At 50.1% G+C, this 19133-nt stretch overlaps 6 protein-coding genes across 6 annotated transcripts; 2 read left to right on the top strand and 4 right to left on the bottom strand.

Moving 5' to 3' along the window:
• Positions 1–621: 621 nt before the first annotated feature.
• ASPBRDRAFT_50044 (uncharacterized protein) lies at positions 622–4697 on the bottom strand (the record flags this gene model as incomplete). The annotated part of the gene is made up of 5 exons (XM_067626471.1): positions 622–1243; positions 2698–3485; positions 3554–3808; positions 3875–4226; positions 4633–4697. The coding sequence occupies 5 exons, from the start codon at positions 4695–4697 to the stop codon at positions 622–624; spliced, it is 2082 nt and encodes a 693-aa protein (XP_067484319.1).
• Positions 4698–5416: 719 nt separating this feature from the next.
• Positions 5417–6343, bottom strand: ASPBRDRAFT_24780 (uncharacterized protein; the record flags this gene model as incomplete). The annotated part of the gene is made up of 1 exon (XM_067622089.1): positions 5417–6343. The coding sequence occupies one exon, from the start codon at positions 6341–6343 to the stop codon at positions 5417–5419; it is 927 nt and encodes a 308-aa protein (XP_067484318.1).
• A 121-nt stretch (positions 6344–6464) lies between these two features.
• Positions 6465–7960, top strand: ASPBRDRAFT_225127 (putative FHA domain protein SNIP1). The gene has a single exon (XM_067621989.1). The coding sequence runs from the start codon at positions 6587–6589 to the stop codon at positions 7598–7600; it is 1014 nt and encodes a 337-aa protein (XP_067484317.1). The 5' UTR covers positions 6465–6586; the 3' UTR covers positions 7601–7960.
• A 726-nt stretch (positions 7961–8686) lies between these two features.
• On the top strand, positions 8687–14910 carry ASPBRDRAFT_36265 (RNA helicase SLH1). The gene has a single exon (XM_067623471.1). The coding sequence runs from the start codon at positions 8772–8774 to the stop codon at positions 14760–14762; it is 5991 nt and encodes a 1996-aa protein (XP_067484316.1). The 5' UTR covers positions 8687–8771; the 3' UTR covers positions 14763–14910.
• Positions 14911–15239: 329 nt separating this feature from the next.
• Positions 15240–17014, bottom strand: ASPBRDRAFT_24777 (uncharacterized protein; the record flags this gene model as incomplete). The annotated part of the gene is made up of 2 exons (XM_067622088.1): positions 15240–16082; positions 16142–17014. The coding sequence occupies 2 exons, from the start codon at positions 17012–17014 to the stop codon at positions 15240–15242; spliced, it is 1716 nt and encodes a 571-aa protein (XP_067484315.1).
• Positions 17015–17967: 953 nt separating this feature from the next.
• Positions 17968–18949, bottom strand: ASPBRDRAFT_36261 (uncharacterized protein). The gene is made up of 2 exons (XM_067623470.1): positions 18083–18949; positions 17968–18010 (listed from the first exon to the last, which is right to left on the bottom strand). The coding sequence occupies exon 1, from the start codon at positions 18476–18478 to the stop codon at positions 18320–18322; it is 159 nt and encodes a 52-aa protein (XP_067484314.1). The 5' UTR covers positions 18479–18949; the 3' UTR covers positions 17968–18010; positions 18083–18319.
• Positions 18950–19133: the final 184 nt, after the last annotated feature.

Genomic DNA, 19133 nt, shown 5'->3' with positions numbered 1-19133 from the left:
CATGAGATGCGCCGCTCAGCTCGGAATTAAGTGACCCCTTGAAATTTTCAACGTGGACTATACTCTTGACCATGGAGCTCCGCATGGAGTAATTTGCGTAATTCTGCCCCTGTAGTATTCTAGGACCAGTAGGACTGATAATACTTGAGTAAAACATGCCAAGGGGTTTGTATACCCCATTTGGGCCGCAAATATCAATCATCTTTCCTCCGAAGCCGGTGACTAACGGGGCTTACCGCATATGCTATTAGGCAGTCGTACGCGAAATTGTGGTTTACCAGGTCCAGGTAGGGGTTGTGTCACGTTGCGAAGTGGACACTCATATCCTCTGGTTTCATTTACTATGTAGGCTGACTTCAGGTAGGTATACATCGTATAGGTAGACAGGGAGGAGTTTGATATGGTTAATTTAGAATTACAAACTGAATTGCTTAGTGGTTACTAGTAGTGATAGTACAGAGCGTGACAGTATTACTGCTTACTTTCTTAGTACCTAGATGGCGTGCCTATACAACTAATTATATGGGAACATTATGGGATAAAGGTCCGCAGTTTGTTGTTAGGTTGGCAAAATTGTAAACTGCTCCGTGAAATATCAATACGTTATGCTCACAATAATTCCTAGCAAGCAGTAGAATCAGGAGGAAAAGGTCTTGCATCCCAACGGACCCTCCGCAGATGACGCTCCGGATCTTTGATATTACTCCGAGCATGAAGCCACCTGGAATTATCCATGAGAATCACCGAAGCCCTCGGCAAACAGTCCGGTTTAAGATGCAGCGTTTCAGCCTGCACCTTCAGTCCCAGCAAGCATTTCTTAAGCTCCTGCAGCGCGAGTGCCGCCTCCGCAGTCAAAGGAGTGAGAATATCTTCCCGAAAACGAAGCATACTAGGACACCCCTGCGCATCCGTAGCCATCAAACTCCCCACGATATACCGTCTTGCATCACATTTCACAAACTCCGGGGGAACATCAATACAAAACTCGGGTCGGAGCAGAGCAGCGCAAGTTGATGGCGGCAGCAGGGAACTGAGCTTTCCGACATTCATGACAGAGAGCGTACCGCCGCCACATCGGTCCTCCCGTAGCACCTGCAGGGCGAAGTATCGAGCTGGGGATTCTTCGTAGTTACAGTCGGTATGCCAAGGGAACTCCTCCATGGTCTCGGATCGGGCCTGATGCGATGGGGTCTGGAAGGTGGTGCTGTTGGGTCGGATGTCCCAGAACCAGCCGCGGGATGCACTGTGGGTAATGGGAATTCCGTGGCCGTGTTGTTCGTGAAGTCAAATGAGGAGCTTTTGGAGATATTGGTTGGAGTCGTCCTCGAATTTAAGGCTGACTTTAAGGATGCCGCTTTGCCGGAGTGTGTTGAATACATTGGCGATGTGGCTCGGGCAGCTTGCATAGTTGAGATCGTGGGCTATTAGGTCTGGTACGGCGCGTACTATCTCTGTTTCTTCGTGTTAAAGCAACTGTCAAAAGTTCCATTGTGGTGATTGTAAGGTTCTGATCTGATTTGAATGACTTACTGGTTGTCAAGCTTAACGATTTGGTGGGCTTGATGCTCCTTATTGCTTGGTGCATTGTCCAACGGAGACTCAACTCCGATTCGGAGTTCAATGTACACTTGATAAGATAGAACGTTAAGTGGACAAGGGAGAGCGGAGAAGCAAGATAAGGCTTCAGACTACTCTGATGCGAAGGGATGTCTGTGAGCTGTAGCATCGAAAAGAAAGAAATTTGCTGATCTAGGTTATCTGACCAGTCAATCGGAGAGACAGGAGCTACATGGACTACATATAAACAGCCCTGATGACAGACAATACGAACCGGGGCAAGGGAAAACTCAGGTAGAATTCAGCAGCAATACGTGTGTTCCCATCTCCATTCCTACTCTCGGTGATAGCCTTTGGACACTCGTTTGATGTGGAGAGAGTTACATTCAGTGGGATATAGTAGCGATTCCAGATTGCAGATTTGACTATAACCCACCGACAACAGCAAAGGAGTTGTCCCATTGATTTGGTATGGCTCAACGCCACAAAGTCTCGATATATGTATAATCTTCAATGCAGCTGACCGTACCTTGCTAGCGCCATCGCGCATCCTGGTATTCCAGATTACGTTGGTCATCTGATGCCTGCGGCAAACCAATTGTGAGATCTCTTGAAGGATTTTGCATGCCGGGAAGGGCTCCTATGGGTGAGCGAAATGAAATTTGAGTGAACGTGCCTCGATGTGTGGAGCTGTTCATTGATCCGTAACCTTGGCATCTAGGCTCTACCCTTATAGGTTGAAGGCTCAGCTGATCGAATAGAGAGCGCTTTGGGCCGGGACTGAATGTTGACATTCTTGCTTTTTAAGCCCTATGAGCTACTAGCAACTCTCAAAGCGCACGCGTGATACCCCAGGCATCGAAAGTTTTAGTTTATAATATCAAGTTGGACAGAAATCTATTGGCAGGAATGTGTACTCTGAATACGGATTATATGTCAACGATATGCAGTTCCCAGTGTTTAATATTCGATGAAGAAGACAGCTCTAGACAGGAGTACCAATCACTCTTACACATAGAATATCAGCTACCTTTAACGACAGAGCACATCCATGCACCTCCATGGCTGATGGCGCAGATCCTCTGCGGACCGCTCCTCCACACCCCAACCCCGAGGAACTCCCCATGGACCGAGTGGTACGTTCCGGTTAAGGGAAATCTGGCCATGGTACTGGTCGGGCGTAATACCACGTCATATCGAATCTGTTGGACTTTGCGCTGGACAATACACGTTTCAGGAACAAGCTGAGAGGAGGAGCACAAACCATCCACTCTCGACACCCATTCAGCAGCGTCAAGGTCTTCGCCAAATATAATTCCATCTCCCTTCCCACTTCGAACTGGTTTCAAAATATACTCGTTCTTCAGTTTGGAGTCCCTTTTGCAGTCCTCAATAAGTTGGACAAGTTTCGATGAGCCAGGCAGTAGTATATCCGCAATGGCTTTGTCAAGTGTTCTCGCCTGTGCAGGTGTGAGAATGTTTCTTTCCACGAGAGATTCGAGCTCCTGTCTGACAATCCCTAGCATTCGCTTGTCATGGACCAACAAAACAGTGCGCATGTCATTGAAACATCTGAGGCTGATCTGGCGGAGCATCTCCGGACTCAGAGCACTGAGTTCTCGCTGGTGCAGCTCAAGGCCAACCTGATGGATTTCTTCCATGGCCTCACCATCGTGATAGATCAAGGGCGATATGCCTCTGGTATCCTGATGTTCGGTATCCCTAACCACGCAACAGAGTCTGTAAACATCCTTATCTTCTGGGTATCTCACAAGTCTGAGATCAGCCGGCAGCACGAAGCGAGGATTGATCCCACAGCGAGTCCTGAGGAAATCGTCAAACATATGGATGTCATGTCCATGTTCATCACCTTTCAGAAGATGCAACGGCAAGTCGGGATTGAAGAGGTTTAGAAGGCCCTCTAGTAACTATTGAAGTTGGTTTGTTAGCTACCGTAGGATGAATCTCCACACACTGCACAATATTATCAGCTCACTTTTGCCGGTTCTGTCGCACCGACCAAGCCATTATCTCCATCACAGATACCCTCCTCCTTCAACGCCTGTTGTCCGCAAGCCGCATACATATATCCATTGAAGGAGAAGCGAGTATTTATCTCACTGATTCGAAAATTCGCCTTAAAATCAGTCGCGCCTTCACTCTTCTCTTCTTCAACCAGGAAATCCGGTCTCCACGAGCCGCGACACTCTCGGTACGGAGGAAGGCTGGTAGGAACCTGGCTATCAATCCACTAATAGAAAGAATCATTTCATGTTAGCAGGTCTCCAGCAGCGCCAGGTCGGGAAATCTAGCATACACGAAGAAGGTCTTCCTCGGCAGGCTCTAGAGGCATACGTTCTGGAAATCTAGATGCTGAGTCCGTCCACCACCTCTCGACAATGTCAGTTATAGCAGAGACTAGAGCATCATTAAGCTCTTTCCACTGGCGTTGGTGCTCTGGGGATACGAGAATTGGCCGGGGGACGAAAGCTGTTTTTGCACTCTCGTGCCATGATCTCTCGGAGCAGAATTGAAACAATTTCCTCTGTACAGCCTCCTGGTCTTGCACATATCCCGCCTTTCGAGAGTCGAGAGAAACAATGGACTCGTATTGACCTCCGCTAGGGGATACATGAATTTGTTGAAGCCGTTCTGGGACTGGCGGCTTCCTAGTGTGGGGATATTGGTAATCGTGCTATGTTCAGTAGAAGACTAGAAGTAAGGAACAGTGTATAGATAGCAATGAAGTAGTGGGCAGTGGAAAGTAGTTGATGACAATATATAGAAAGAAGGCGTTCTAGAAGAGATATGCATGGACATGTTAGTATCAAGACAGGCGTATTCCACCGCTGTTCTTCGAATTGGTTTGTTATTGTAAGCCCTTCATTCGCTGCCACGCCTCTGCTCCAACTCAGGCCACATTGTTCCCAATGTGACGAGGTTGGTTATCCAGTAGTAGAACAGATCTCTGCTTGACCTATTCCCCCACAGAGGTACAAGTAATGATATTTATCGATTACCAGGTTATGCCTGCATGCGCGCCCCGTCAACTGGACGCCACGAGGGACAGACTACATTAATTCAGCTAATCGTATCCAAGATCCCTTGATTCTGGTGACAAAAGCAATTCCCGCAGCCATGTCAAGCCGTCGTGGAGACAGCTGAGTACAGCTACAGCAAAATCCTAGGATTTATGTAGAGGCAGGTGCATTACCAGCCACCAGGCTCAGACCACTATTACCCAACTGAATCAAATATTATAGTTATGATATTGTATCGAGGTACTATAAAATGCTAGTTACCGGGATTAGCACTGCATCACAGTAGCACAGGATACGGGGCAGCAGCGATTACAACTAGCTACACAAGGGCATCACTGTATTGCATTTGACTACTCAGTGGTTCTCAAAAACGTCGTAATAGTACCATCAGTATTTTGTAGTAGTAGTTACTGTTTACCCGCGGCCAGTGGCCAGTGAGAAACAGTCACCCGGACATGTGCAGTCAATCAACTCATATAGTAGTTACTTTGGATAGGACCCTTGCTAATCAGTCTAGGGAGGTGGGTACATAAAAAGCAAGTTATGGCCTTTTGTCGAGTAGTCAGTCATGTCCTAGCAAATATGTAGAACTAATCAACATTAACAAACAGGATTGCCTGCTGTGACCTAGATTATCCTTGAATTCGCATAGAGAAATTATTATTTTGTACTGGACTGCTCACAGCAGGTAGGGTATTGCCATGCATGCATGTTGTAGGGCATGATAGATTCAGAATTGGAAACGGCGACTCCAGGCCTCCGTAAATTGAAGTAATTATATTCAAAGTGCCCGCGAACTAGCTACGCATAATGCTATATCAACTGCGGGTTTCTGCCTGAACCAAGCCTCCAGAGACTCTATCACCCTGTCTCCCCAGCTCTACAACCTCGGCAGGTGAGTCGTCGGAAGTTTCCTGGGAATGTAGCACTTGCCTATAAACCGGCTGTTCTTCCTCCTTCAACCCATGCCCGGACGGGTCTCTTCGAATAAGGAAGTGTTGGACCCTCGCATCTATCGATTGCATCTGATTCTGGGTGTTCTCTCTGCGCCCTTTCAACAAGCGAGAGGACTCTTCGTTAAGCTCCCACAGTCGGTCTTCGTAACCGCTGCTGAGCTTGCTAATCCAAGATGCCTGGAGCGCTCCACCCATTAATGTCAGAAGTATAACGAATGTCGCAAAGGTCCGATGGTCCACCAGAGTCTGCTGCTTTCCCTGGTGACGATTATTCCACCTTTCCCAATCTTCCCAGGTCGCGTTCGCGTATATTGGACCGTAATTACTTGAGCCCGTTCTAGCCCAGGACGGGATCGGCGTCTCATGAGCATGGAGGTTCCATCCCGCGCCACTGAAGTCGTAGGCTGCTCGTCTACTCGGATCGGATAAGATTTCATGGGCAGCCACTAAGATATGATATCGCTGAAGTCTCACTTCGGGGGAGAGATTTCTGCAAAGTGGGTGTCCGTTACATGGGCGATCCGGGTGGTAGATTTTGACCATTTCATAATAGCGGGCCTTGGAATACGGTGCAGTCCGATCTTGTTTGAACAGCTCGTAGGGTGTGAATGTGGGAGACGACGGCCATGAGAGATCCGCCTCTGGGTTATGAGAAGCAGTGGCATAGCGCCTGGCAGAATAGCGAGACGGTGAGGGGAAAGCACAAGCCCGAGGTGGCGAGGACAGGCATGAGGAGTTCAGTAACTGCAGTCCACCACCACAACAAAGGAAGTTTGGTTTCTTGAGCATGGCCGCATGGTTTCACATGGAGAGATATGTAAGGCCTCTCCGAAATGTTTTAGATCGATGGTAAGGTAGAAAGCGCCGGGGTTTGACCGGGATTGTCTCCTCGTCGATACAAATAATCCCGCTAATTCCGAAGTTCGGTTCTCCACATGAGGTCATCACGTGCGGAATTCTAAAGCTCCAAAGCTTCCCGCATGAAACTACTTTTCATCCCCGTCGACGCTGATATATTGGCTGTATAGAAAAATGCCAGATCCACGCGACGATTACGGCCGCAGACGGCAGCGATCTCCCTCCGGCTCGCCATCTCCTGACCGCGATCGACGACAGCGACGCCGTGACGACGACCGTGGCAGTGATTCGGGGCATCGCGAAACCCATCGAAGCTCCCGAAGAGACAACTCGCGACGCCGGTCATCTCGCAGCCCGGCCGATCGACGAAGCCACAGAAGAGATTATGACCGTTGTCGCAGTGAGCGCAGTGAGCGCAGGGATAAGGAGGATGTTTCAGAGGATGACCGGAGAAGGCGCCGACATACTTCCGACCGAGAATCTTCATACCGTCGTCACCGCGACCAAGATTCGCACGGCAGAAAGGAGAGATCTTCTCGGAGACGACGTGATTACTCGCGATCCCGCTCACCTACAAGACGCTCGCCGAGCCCGGACTCGCGCGCGCCAGTACGATCAAAGGCACCTTTACCACCCCAGAACGACGCATATACCTCATCCGAAGTAGCACGCACTGGAGAGTCCGGAGCCCCTCCCCCAGAGAAAGAGAAGCCTAATTTCGGTCAAACTGGGCGACTAGCTGCCGAGAGCAAGACTGTGAATGTCAATGGTAGTTCTGTCGTTCTCAAGTATCACGAGCCCCCGGAAGCGCGCAAACCCCCGGCAAAGGAACCGTGGCGATTTTACGTGTTCAAAGGGCAGGACCTCCTTGAAATGGTGGAATTGGGCATACGCAGTTGTTGGTTGATTGGGAAAGAGCAATTGGTTGTGGATTTTCCTCTAGAGCACCCAAGTTGCTCGAAGCAGCATGCCGCTCTGCAGTTCCGCTTTGTTGAGAAGCGGAATGAATTTGGAGATCGGATTGGACGTGTCAAGCCTTATCTCATTGACTTGGAAAGCGCCAATGGCACTACAGTGAACGGAGACGCGATCCCCGCTGGACGGTACGTCGAGCTGCGGGATAAGGATGTGGTCCAATTTGGCCTCAGCTCCCGGGAATACGTTCTCATGCTGCCTCCGCCTGAGTAGGCGTGATATTCTACTGATATTATTCCGCTCTGGTCTTTTAATGCGATGGATACCTTGAAGACTCATCCAACCTTCCACATCTGCTTCCAGCCCCATACTTGGAAACTTAACTCGTGGATACTGTATCCCGATCGGTCACTTCGTTCGGCATGTCTGTCAAAGCTCCCGGTACTTCGTGCCAACCAAATCTCATGTTTCCTAAAACATAAGGCAGAATTTCGAGCTCTTAGCGAAAGCAGATTTCCTCAGCCTAATGATTCGCTCCTGTGAAGTCGCTTAAGGCATCTGTTTGGCCTGTGTTGCGGTCGTGGATACACTTACTTCCATTCTCCAATTCATTCGCTCCACCCACCAACATGAACTTCTTATGTTCACCCGAACGACGAGAAACCGGCTGTTATTCGGAGAGCAGGGCTACTGCTTCGCAAACGTCAAGCGTACACCGGGCGCGCTTGCTCATCTGAAGCTAGCATCGCGATAGGCTCAAATTGATAACTGTGAAATGATGTCTTCGAATCTGGAAGTATTATGTGTAAATATTTTGCTGCTGCTGCTTGGAATGACATTGGGGGAAGGGACACGGTTAGTAGACAGTGCAGTCGAACAGGGTGACTTTGCACATGTCTAACTATAAGCAAGGATATGGGGTAGATAGTAACTAGAGATTAAGATCACTCTCCAGTGGTTACAGTTAGTGGAGTACTCTACGTCGAAGTTTGTACTACTTCAATTGTATGACGACTACTAGTGTAGTACTGGGAGTGACCATTTTATATAACCAATGTATCACTGATATCTCATCTTCAATTTGAATCTACTATGTGTCGTCACTTTGGAAAAGGTGTTACCCCTTGTAGTTTTCCACAATAGACTTTTGAAGCAATACCCAAAACTCAAAGTAAATGTTTCATATACAGACAGCATAAGACCATGGATCTTTCACTCTGCTCTTCTCCGCATACTTCCCTACCAGAGCGGAGGGGCTAGACCACACCCGGTTAGGCTGACAGGCGGCGGGCGGTCACAGTTCTGCCGGGTGATCATCGTGCTTCATTATCAATCTGATCACCCACACTCCGCTTGCTAGTCATTTACAAGTCTGGCTGGTCCGTTGATTCTCACCGATAATCGGCTCATTAGGAGGCCAAACCGTGATTCTATCAACCTCATAATGGCTGTCAACGGATCTGTGGAGTCCCAGTGGCTTGCCCAACTGGCAGCCATGCGCCAGGCCATTGCCGACTTGAAGCTTCCCCAAGACCCCGCCAAAGACACAAGCTACGGAAGCGACCTGGACCTGGATTTCGATGATGACTATTCGTCGCCCGGAACTGCCGACGACGACATCTGGGACATAATCAGCTCCGATGAGGAGGCCAGCGAGGACTTCGATGACTATGACGATCTCCGCTCTCCTCCGGCATCATCCGCCTACGACCAGGTTTGGCTCGAGCAGAAGTGCATGGGCCTTGCTGCTAACAAGTCGGGTATGGATGCCGGAGAACTAGCACAGCAAATTACTGCTGCTCTAGCGACGGACAGCGGAGACGACGAGCTGCAAATGTCCCTGGCCGAAATCGTGGGATTCGATGACCTCGATTTTGTGATTGACTTGATTTCTCACAGGGCGGATATTGTCGCGAGCTCGCATACTGGCCCAGAGGCCCAGACAGATGGTTTGATGGCCGGGAAACTTCAGACGAGAGCGGAAAGAGAGCAAGCTTTGCGACAGGCGGATTACGAACACAAGCATGCATCGTTGATGCCGGCACAAACCAGGTCGGAGCCGCATTACCCCCATGTCTTCAAATCGTACGAATCCAGGAATGTTCTTGCCTTTGGAGGAAAGAGATATGGACTGCCAATGGGCAGTAAGCAGATCGACGAGAAGAATTATACCGAGGTCGAGGTTCCCGCGTCTAAGGTCGGTACCCTGAGACCCGGGCATAAGCTCGTGGAGATCGCGTCGTTGGATGGATTGTGTCAAGGCACTTTCAAGGGGTACAAGACTCTCAATCGGATGCAAAGTCTTCTATATGAGGTAGCCTACAAGACGAATGAGAATATGCTGATCTGTGCTCCGACTGGTGCCGGTAAAACGGATGCTGCTATGCTTACAATTCTGAACGCCATTGGAAAGAACACTATTCCAAATCCTATCGAAGAACCACATGCCACTGAATTTGCGGTCCAGGTGGAAGATTTCAAGATCATCTACGTTGCTCCAATGAAGGCCTTGGCCGCCGAAGTTACCGAGAAGCTCGGCAAACGTCTCGCTTGGTTGGGGATCAAGGTTCGAGAGCTTACTGGTGACATGCAACTGACGAAGCGAGAGATTGTGGAAACCCAGATCATCGTCACTACCCCTGAAAAATGGGATGTGGTGACCAGGAAGAGCACGGGAGATACAGAGCTCGTGCAAAAAGTGCGCTTATTGATCATCGATGAGGTCCATATGCTTCATGACGAGCGTGGTGCCGTTATTGAATCATTGGTTGCTCGTACCCAGCGTCAAGTCGAAAGCACGCAATCGCTTATCCGCATTGTCGGTCTCTCCGCAACCCTTCCAAACTATGTCGATGTTGCCGATTTTCTCAAGGTCAACAAGATGGCCGGTCTGTTTTTCTTCGACCAGTCCTTCCGCCCTGTTCCTCTGGAACAACATTTCATTGGTGTTAAAGGCAAGCCTGGCACTAAGCAGTCTCGCGAGAACCTTGATGTTGTGTCTTTCGAGAAGGTCCGTGATATGCTTGAACGAGGACATCAAGTCATGGTTTTTGTTCACTCGCGTAAGGATACCGTCATGACTGCTCGAATGCTGAAGCAAATGGCCACTGAGGATGGGTGTGAGAACCTGTTTAGCTGTCAGGAGCACGAAGGCTATTCGAATGGTCTTGGTGATGTTAAACGCAGCCGTGCCCGCGAGCTGCGTGAGCTCTTTGCTAGTGGACTTGGGACGCACCATGCTGGTATGAGCCGGAGTGACCGTAACCTCATGGAGCGCCTCTTCTCTGAAGGTCTCATAAAAGTACTCTGCTGTACCGCCACACTTGCGTGGGGTGTCAACCTTCCTGCTGCGGCGGTTGTTATCAAAGGTACTCAGTTGTACAATCCACAAGAGGGTAAATTCGTCGATCTAGGTATACTGGATGTGCTACAGATCTTCGGTCGTGCTGGTCGCCCTCAATTCCAAGACACAGGTATTGGTTTCATCTGCACCACCCACGATAAGCTCCATCACTATATTTCTGCCATAACGTCACAGCAACCCATTGAATCTCGGTTCTCCAGCCGGCTGGTGGACAACCTGAATGCCGAGATCTCTCTAGGCACGGTTACCTCTGTCCCAGAAGCCGTGCAGTGGCTGGGATACTCCTATCTTTTTGTTCGCATGAAACGAGAGCCACGCAATTATGGGATTGACTTCGCAGAGATGCGTGACGATCCTATGTTGGTGCAAAGACGTCGTCAATTAGTCATTCAAGCTGCTCTTGTGTTGCAAAAGAGTCAAATGATCATATTCAACGAAAAGACCGAGGAGTTGCGCGCAAAGGATGTTGGCCGCATCGCAAGTCAGTACTACGTCCTGCAGACCAGCGTCGAAATTTTCAACAATTTGATGCGTCCTCGAGCTAGCGAGGCGGATGTGCTCAGAATGATCAGTATGAGTGGTGAATTCGATAACATCCAAGCCCGGGAGAATGAGTCCAAAGAGTTGAATAGATTGCGTGACGAGGCCATCCAGACTGAGGTAGAGGGGGGTAATGACTCGCCACATGCCAAAACCAACATTCTGTTGCAGTCATATATCTCTCGTGCTAGAATCGAAGACTTTGCTCTGGTGTCTGACACAGGGTACGTGGCGCAGAACGCAGCCAGAATCTGTCGTTCCTTGTTCATGATTGCCTTGAACCGCCGTTGGGGTTACCAGTGTCAGGTTCTGCTGTCACTCTGCAAGGCTATCGAGAAGCAGATGTGGCCTTTTGATCACCCCTTCCATCAGTTTGATCTTCCCCAGCCAATCCTCAGGAACCTGGACGACAAGCTTCCGACATCCTCCATCGAAACTATGAGAGAAATGGAAACATCGGAGATTGGCCAGCTGGTTCACAACCACAAAATGGGAAAGACATTGGCGAAGCTGCTTGACAACTTCCCTACCCTTGGAGTGGAGGCTGAAATTGCACCTTTGAATCGTGATGTTCTACGGATCCGACTGAGTCTATACCCGGAATTTACTTGGAACGATAGGCATCATGGTGCCTCCGAATCGTACTGGATCTGGGTAGAAAACTCAGAGACATCTGAGATATACCACCACGAGTACTTCATCCTCAGCAGGAAGAAGCTAAACGATGAGCACGAGTTGAATTTCACCATTCCGCTCTCCGATCCTCTGCCAAGTCAAATCTACGTTCGTGCGATATCTGACCGCTGGTTGGGCGCAGAAACGGTGCATCCTGTGTCTTTCCAGCACTTAATTCGTCCAGATACGGAAAGCGTATACACCGACCTTCTCAATCTCCAGCCTCTTCCCATATCTGCACTGAAGAATCCGGTACTGGAGGAGCTCTATGGGCAGCGCTTCCAATTCTTCAACCCAATGCAGACGCAGATCTTCCACATGCTGTACCATACACCGGCTAATATTTTGCTGGGCTCCCCGACGGGTAGTGGAAAGACTGTAGCCGCAGAGCTGGCTATGTGGTGGGCCTTCAGAGAGAAGCCGGGCTCAAAGGTTGTTTACATTGCGCCAATGAAGGCGCTTGTGCGCGAACGTGTCCAGGACTGGAAGAAGCGTCTTACAGCACCCATGGGCCTGAAATTGGTCGAATTGACGGGTGATAACACTCCGGATACGCGAACTATCCGGGACGCCGATATCATCATTACCACCCCCGAAAAGTGGGACGGTATCTCCCGTAGTTGGCAGACTAGAGACTACGTGCGGAAGGTGAGCCTGGTGATTATTGATGAGATTCACCTGCTGGGTGGTGATCGAGGACCAATTCTTGAAATCATCGTGTCTCGAATGAACTACATTGCTTCCCAATCCAAGGGTTCGGTTCGGTTGATGGGGATGTCAACTGCATGCGCGAACGCCACCGACTTGGCGAACTGGCTCGGCGTGAAAGAAGGACTGTATAACTTCAGACACTCGGTGCGTCCTGTGCCGCTTGAAATTTACATTGACGGATTCCCGGAGCAGCGTGGGTTCTGCCCGCTGATGCAGTCTATGAATCGACCGACATTCCTGGCAATTAAGAACCACTCACCCGAGAAGCCGGTGATTGTGTTTGTCGCTTCCCGTCGACAGACTCGTTTGACTGCTAAGGATCTAATCAATTATTGTGGAATGGAGGATAATCCTCGTAGATTCGTCCGCATGTCTGAGGAGGACCTTCAATTGAACCTTGCCAGAGTCAAGGATGACGCGTTGCGCGAAGCACTTAGCTTCGGTATCGGGTTGCACCATGCTGGTTTAGTCGAATCAGACAGGCAGCTAGCTGAGGAGCTCTTCGGCAATAATAAGATCCAGATCCTTGTGGCCACCAGTACCCTTGCCTGGGGTGTTAACCTTCCAGCACATCTAGTCGTGGTGAAGGGAACACAGTTTTTCGACGCTAAGATCGAAGGGTACAGGGACATGGATCTCACTGATGTTCTGCAGATGCTGGGTCGAGCCGGACGTCCTCAGTTTGACACGTCAGGTATTGCGCGTATTTTCACTCAGGATGCAAAGAAGGCGTTCTACAAGCACTTCCTGCATACTGGATTCCCCGTGGAATCGACACTGCACAAAGTGCTCGATAACCATTTGGGTGCCGAGGTCTCTGCAGGGACAATCACGACACAGCAGGATGCTCTTGACTACTTGACCTGGACATTCTTCTTCCGCCGACTGCACAAGAATCCTTCCTACTATGGCCTAGAAATTTCTGCCGAAGAGCACAACACCATGGCCGCCCAGGCGATAGCGCAGGACTACATGATTGAGTTGGTTGATAAGTCGCTTGGGGAGCTGGCCGAGTCTTCCTGCGTTGTACTTGATTCCGCCACTGGTGAGGTTGATCCGACCCCGTTCGGCAAGATCATGAGTTACTACTATCTGTCTCATAAAACGATTCGTTATCTCATGGCACATGCAAAACCCAACCCAACCTTCCATGATGTCCTGAGCTGGATGTGTTCGGCCACTGAATTCGATGAGCTGCCCGTTCGACACAACGAAGACTTGATCAACGCAGAACTGGCACGCAATCTCCCCCTCTCAGTCGAATCCATGGGTGACCTCCCCCTCTGGGACCCGCACGTCAAAGCCTTCCTGTTGCTCCAGGCATACATGTCGCGCATCGATCTTCCGATCTCCGATTACGTTGGTGATCAAACCTCCGTCCTCGACCAAGGCATCCGTATCATCCAAGCCTCGATCGACGTCATGGCTGAGCTGGGCTACCTACACGCTTGCCACATGTTTATGTCTCTCCTGCAATGCATCAAATCAGCAAGATGGCCCGAAGACGCGCCCCTCTCTGTCCTCCCCGGCATCGACCCAGCAGAGAAACGGTCCGCGCTCCCCACCTCCCTCACTGCACTCATGTCGCTCCCCTTCAAAGCCACCGAATCCCTCACCAAGAAGCTCAACCTGCCCGCACAATTCACAAAAGCTGCATCTTACCTCCCCAACCTATCCTTGTCCATTCCAACCATCACTCCAAATGGTCTCACCGTAACCCTGACACGCAAGAACCCCCCAAGGGACAGAGAATACAGGATATATGCCCCTCGGTTCCCCAAACCTCAGACAGAAGGCTACTTTCTGCTCGCCTACAGTACCACATCCGCCGATGGCACGAATGCAGAGCTCCTGGCTCTGAAACGTGTATCCTGGCCATCGTCGTCAAACCGACGTAATGGAGATGCATCCGGGTCTGGCCCCAGTAGGAAGCCAAACGATAATAACAGAAACGGTCCGCTTGTCATGCGCTCGTCTGTTAAATTCCCCGAGAATGTGCGGGGACAGAGCATGCGCGTCACGATCAAGGTGGTTAGTGATTCGTATCCGGGCATGGAGTGGACGCTCTCTGATGTGGAAGTGGATGCGGGGGCGCCTGAGAAGCAGACTTTGCCTGAGTCATCGACTTATCCGGAGAAGAGCTGATTGGGTCAGATAGAATCAGAACTAGAAGCTAGTACATAGAGCTCAATAGATGCATTGGATATATATTTTCAAAATCGGATATAAGGTATGAAACAAATGAGATGTATATAAAAGCCCAATTTTGAGGTACTGAAGATGGTACAACCGGTAAAATTGTATATAAATAATCGAAATAACTTAACCAAATAAAATTCCAGCAGAGCTATTTCATGTCCTGACATACATTGCCAAGCAAAAAGGAAACTACATGTGAACTAGCGTAAGCTGTCCCAAAGAAGAGTTGAAACCCAAAAAGAATCCAGAAACTAAATACCACCAACTCTGGTGCACCTAGCTGGATCAGGAAATCAAAATGGTGAACGCTACCTGCGCTATAGAAAATAAAGATGAAAATCGAAACGTGATATATATGACCTGAAAGAAGCAAAACGCAAGAACGTGATCATGACCATAACCAACTTCACAAGACTGATTCGCTTAGATGGTGTCAACGAGTACCTCCTGCGATCGTCCAGGGAGATGGTTGCGGTCAGCTTCCATAACCTGGGGCGCTTTTCCCTTCTTATCGCCGATGCGCTCATTGGGATCCAAACGGTCTGGCCGTGGTCTGATAGGTACAAGGACCTGCCTTTTACCTTTCGAGACGGAGACGGATCGTGCGATGGATATTTCGACGGTCGGGACGGGGTTTTCTGACTCGGATGTGTTACTGTCGTTGTTGGCGTCCCCGGAGGGCTTGCGTCTTGGCGAGGTCGGGGAGGTTTGTCTGCTTGCCGGGGATGGGATCTCGTTTCTTTGTCGGGGCGCGTTGACAGGCGTGTCTGAGGATGCAGACAAAGTTGATGATCCACAACTAGCCGTTCGGGGAGAATCCATTTGCGTATCGATCCTTAGCGGTGGAGGTGATTCGCGTACGGGTTCCTTTGCTGTGGGCTTCTTGTTGATGATCTCCCATTCTGGTTCCCTTGCGTCGAAGTATGAGCGGACAGGACCTAGTTTCTGCAATAGGAGCCGTTCGTCTTCGGAACCAATGGTCGTGGAGGAAAGGAATGAAGACACCGAGTTCTGTTGCTTGTGGGATGGCTGGGAGCTATGGATCATGAGGACCACACTATTCTTTTCCGACATATTTTCTTGATCCCCAAGGGATGTTTGGCTTCTGTGAAGTGGGCTGGGACCGCGAGGAATATTCTGGCTTCCCAAGACCTTCGAGGCCTTGCTGGTTTTGGTCGATGGGAACAGGCTGAAACTGGGACTGGGGGATTTTGACCGTGTCGGAGAAGTTCGTCGAGGCTCCATGTCCGGCGAATGGGGAATGTCCTGATGATTGTGTCAATTTGGGAGTTTATACTAGTCAAATGGGATTGTAGGCACAATACCTCTTCAGCAGGCGGAATGGTATCCTCTAAAGTTTTGCTGCGCCTATTCATGGAAGACGGCCTGTTCTTCTTGAGAACCCCTCCAAACATGACGCTGTATCGCTCCAGCTGAATGTCAGGTATATCAACCTGGAGCAAGGGCCCAGATCCAAGGAACTGTTCCTTCGCTTGGGGCGAACCACTGGTTACATCTGGATGGGGCTGCTTTGGTTCCTGTGTGGAAGTGTGAATTTCCGGTGTTATAGATGGCCAGGCTTCCGCTCCTGAAGTGGGACTGGCAGGATTTCCGTGCTCTGGAGACTGAACTTTGGGTTGCTGGTCGAATGAATAGGTCGAGTCTTGCATTGGCCATTCGTTCTCGAGCCGGACCTGATAGAAAGGCTGATTTGGAGGGGCTGTCATGGCGGCCTTAGCCTTGAATAGGCCACCGATCTTCTTCCATTTGCTTGGCTTGCGCTGCAGAGAGGGTCGCGTTTGGGGTTCTGCCGGTTTGGCAGGAACTGCCTCCTGCATCTGCGCCATGGGAGCTTGCGGGTCGATCATCCGAGGGCTTCCTAACGCGACGCCGATAAGACTCCCATTCATGTCGTTATTGGTGCTGACTGGTGACGATATTGGGGAACAAGGAAGCGGGGGAGCCTCGGTGTTGATAGGGCTCATGGCTTGCAACTTCTTCTGCTGGCGCCCCTCAGATGCCCCTGGCCGATGGAAATCCCGGTTCGCATGAGGCGCCGGGCGGCCATTGTTTGCGCCACTCTCGATACATTTCTGATCTTTCCGTGGCAGCATGTCAGAGCGCTTCGGTGTAGCGGAAGAGCCAGCCTCCGCCTGCCGAATCGTACGCGACCTCCCTAGAAAGGTTCCCCTAGCCATTTTGCAAGACTGCCTGTATGTCAAATACCGTATCTGAAGTGAAAATGAACAGACGAAAGTCCCAGAGGATTGCTAAGAGAGAGACGATGGGGAGAAAATAAGAAGTAAAGAACGTTCAGAGGGGACCGAGCCCTGCTACTATCAAAAACCCAAGACAAAGGAATGGACGGCCTTCCAGAAGGCCCAAAATTGAATACAAGCAGTTCAGACAAGGAAAGAGTCAGTTCATGATGGGGAGAAAAGGAGAATTGACGATAGAGGGTCAGCGCAGCATAGTTAAGACGTTGCGGCAGTTATTGTGGAGCACTAGGCAGAGCGCTACATCTAAGTGAGACGTGTGGCAGGGGCAGACTAGCGCGAGGGCTTAGATTAACATAATGTGCAAGATCTGACGAAGCGCGACGGCAGAACAGCCAACAAAAATTTCCAGAGAAATTGCTCAGGAGAGACCACACGGCATCCCCGCATAGCTGACACTTAACACGGACAGTCGCCCAGTCACAGGAATCAAAAGCTTTCTGATTATGACATAGGTGAGTGTTTTCGAAGACCCAACCAGGCGCTTAGTCTAGTGGCTGCAAAACAACGTGGGCTGTTGCGGGCGCATTTTGATTACGAGCGCGGGCGAGGGGCCAAAGAGAGAGACTCCGGCCGACGGATTCACCTCGAGTTGGAAGCATGAGCGTTGGCGCAGCTGGACTCATTGGATCCAGCTGTCCTGAAACCGCTGTGCGCTCGACCAATGATATTGTGAAGATGTGAATCGCCTGGCGATCGCCCAAGGTCTGAGACTCATTCCCAGGGCCTTGGTGTTACGGATGCTTTAACCGATGCCGCAGATGAGAAAATCCATCTCACACGATGCTCGTGCGACCGTGCCTGCATTCTTTGTCGGCAACCGAAAGTCGCAGTTAATCCGGGTCTCTTCTCTCTTGAGTGATAGATTGCGATAGCCCGTTGAGGCACGAGGCCCGCTAGATAAGAATTCGGAGTCCACTGGGGAAATTAGAGTAAGAGGCCGCCCAAGGAACTGACCCGCGGGCCTCACCTTTAGGGCAAGTCACGGACCAGCCATCTCCTGAATGCCGTTTCTAGTTCCTTTAATCATCTTGTTAATCATGGCTTGATGGCTTGAGAATAGGTGGCAGTAAAATCATCATAGGACGGTTTTTGATGGACGGCAGTTTCCGCTATCCATCCTCATCGACAAGGGAAATGTCGAGGATGGGATAGATTAACAGTAGAAAGTGACGGATGGCTGCAGATGATCCCCGGCACCTGACTCGCTGACAGGCACGTGCTCAGTCATCCCACCAGGTTGCCAGTCGTCACCTCAGCTCGGGTTTTCGCAGGGCACAGACGTTCTCGATGATTTTTACAAGAAGAAAGCCATAGGATGATAGGAGAGGTATCAAAGAGGCGGTAAGAAGGAACCGGTGTAAAAGAGGCCCGCAAAGTGGACATCCTTGGGTGTCTAACAGGGTCTAGTTATTGCACCGGTAGGGGACTAATCCTATACAGAAGCGGGTGAACTACGGAGTCGGTCTGCCGTTGGGCTCTCCACCGCCTGGATACTTCTCTAGCCTCTACGTACGTAGAATACTAAGGTTGAGCTAGAATAGAGGTGGTCTTCATTGGATGAGGCTATTCAGAGTCAAGCTCCAAGCTCTTTGTTGCTAGCATGATGACGTAGGAAGAGGTAAGTACCGGTAGAACTCCCCCCCAAAAGGGTAGATGACAGCTGGTAGAAGGGAGGAAGGAAAAGCGGCAAACGGATATGGTGTTTGACGTCGAAATGTATCCCTTGTTGGTGAGGATAAAGTTCAAATGAGGATATTATTAGGTAGCAGATGAATAGCAGAATGAATAGTAGACGGTGACCGACAAGCAGAGAAGGCGAAAAGTCGGGAATTACTTAGGAGAGAGGAGACTCTCTCAAGCTGGCAGCGAAAGCAAATCGAAACCAAACCCACCCCCCACCAAAGCAAACTAACTAATCCGCCTTAAGTAAACTCACCTCATCGTCGGCCTCCTTCTTCCCCCTCCTTTCCCACCAACTTTCTTCGAGACTTACCTCCAACTCACTACATACCACCTTTTCTTCCCAGCGCATTATCTT

This window comes from Aspergillus brasiliensis (assembly GCF_001889945.1).
Source record: "Aspergillus brasiliensis CBS 101740 unplaced genomic scaffold ASPBRscaffold_1, whole genome shotgun sequence".
Lineage (NCBI taxonomy): Eukaryota > Fungi > Ascomycota > Eurotiomycetes > Eurotiales > Aspergillaceae > Aspergillus > Aspergillus brasiliensis.
This window is presented reverse-complemented; position numbering and strand designations above follow the sequence as displayed.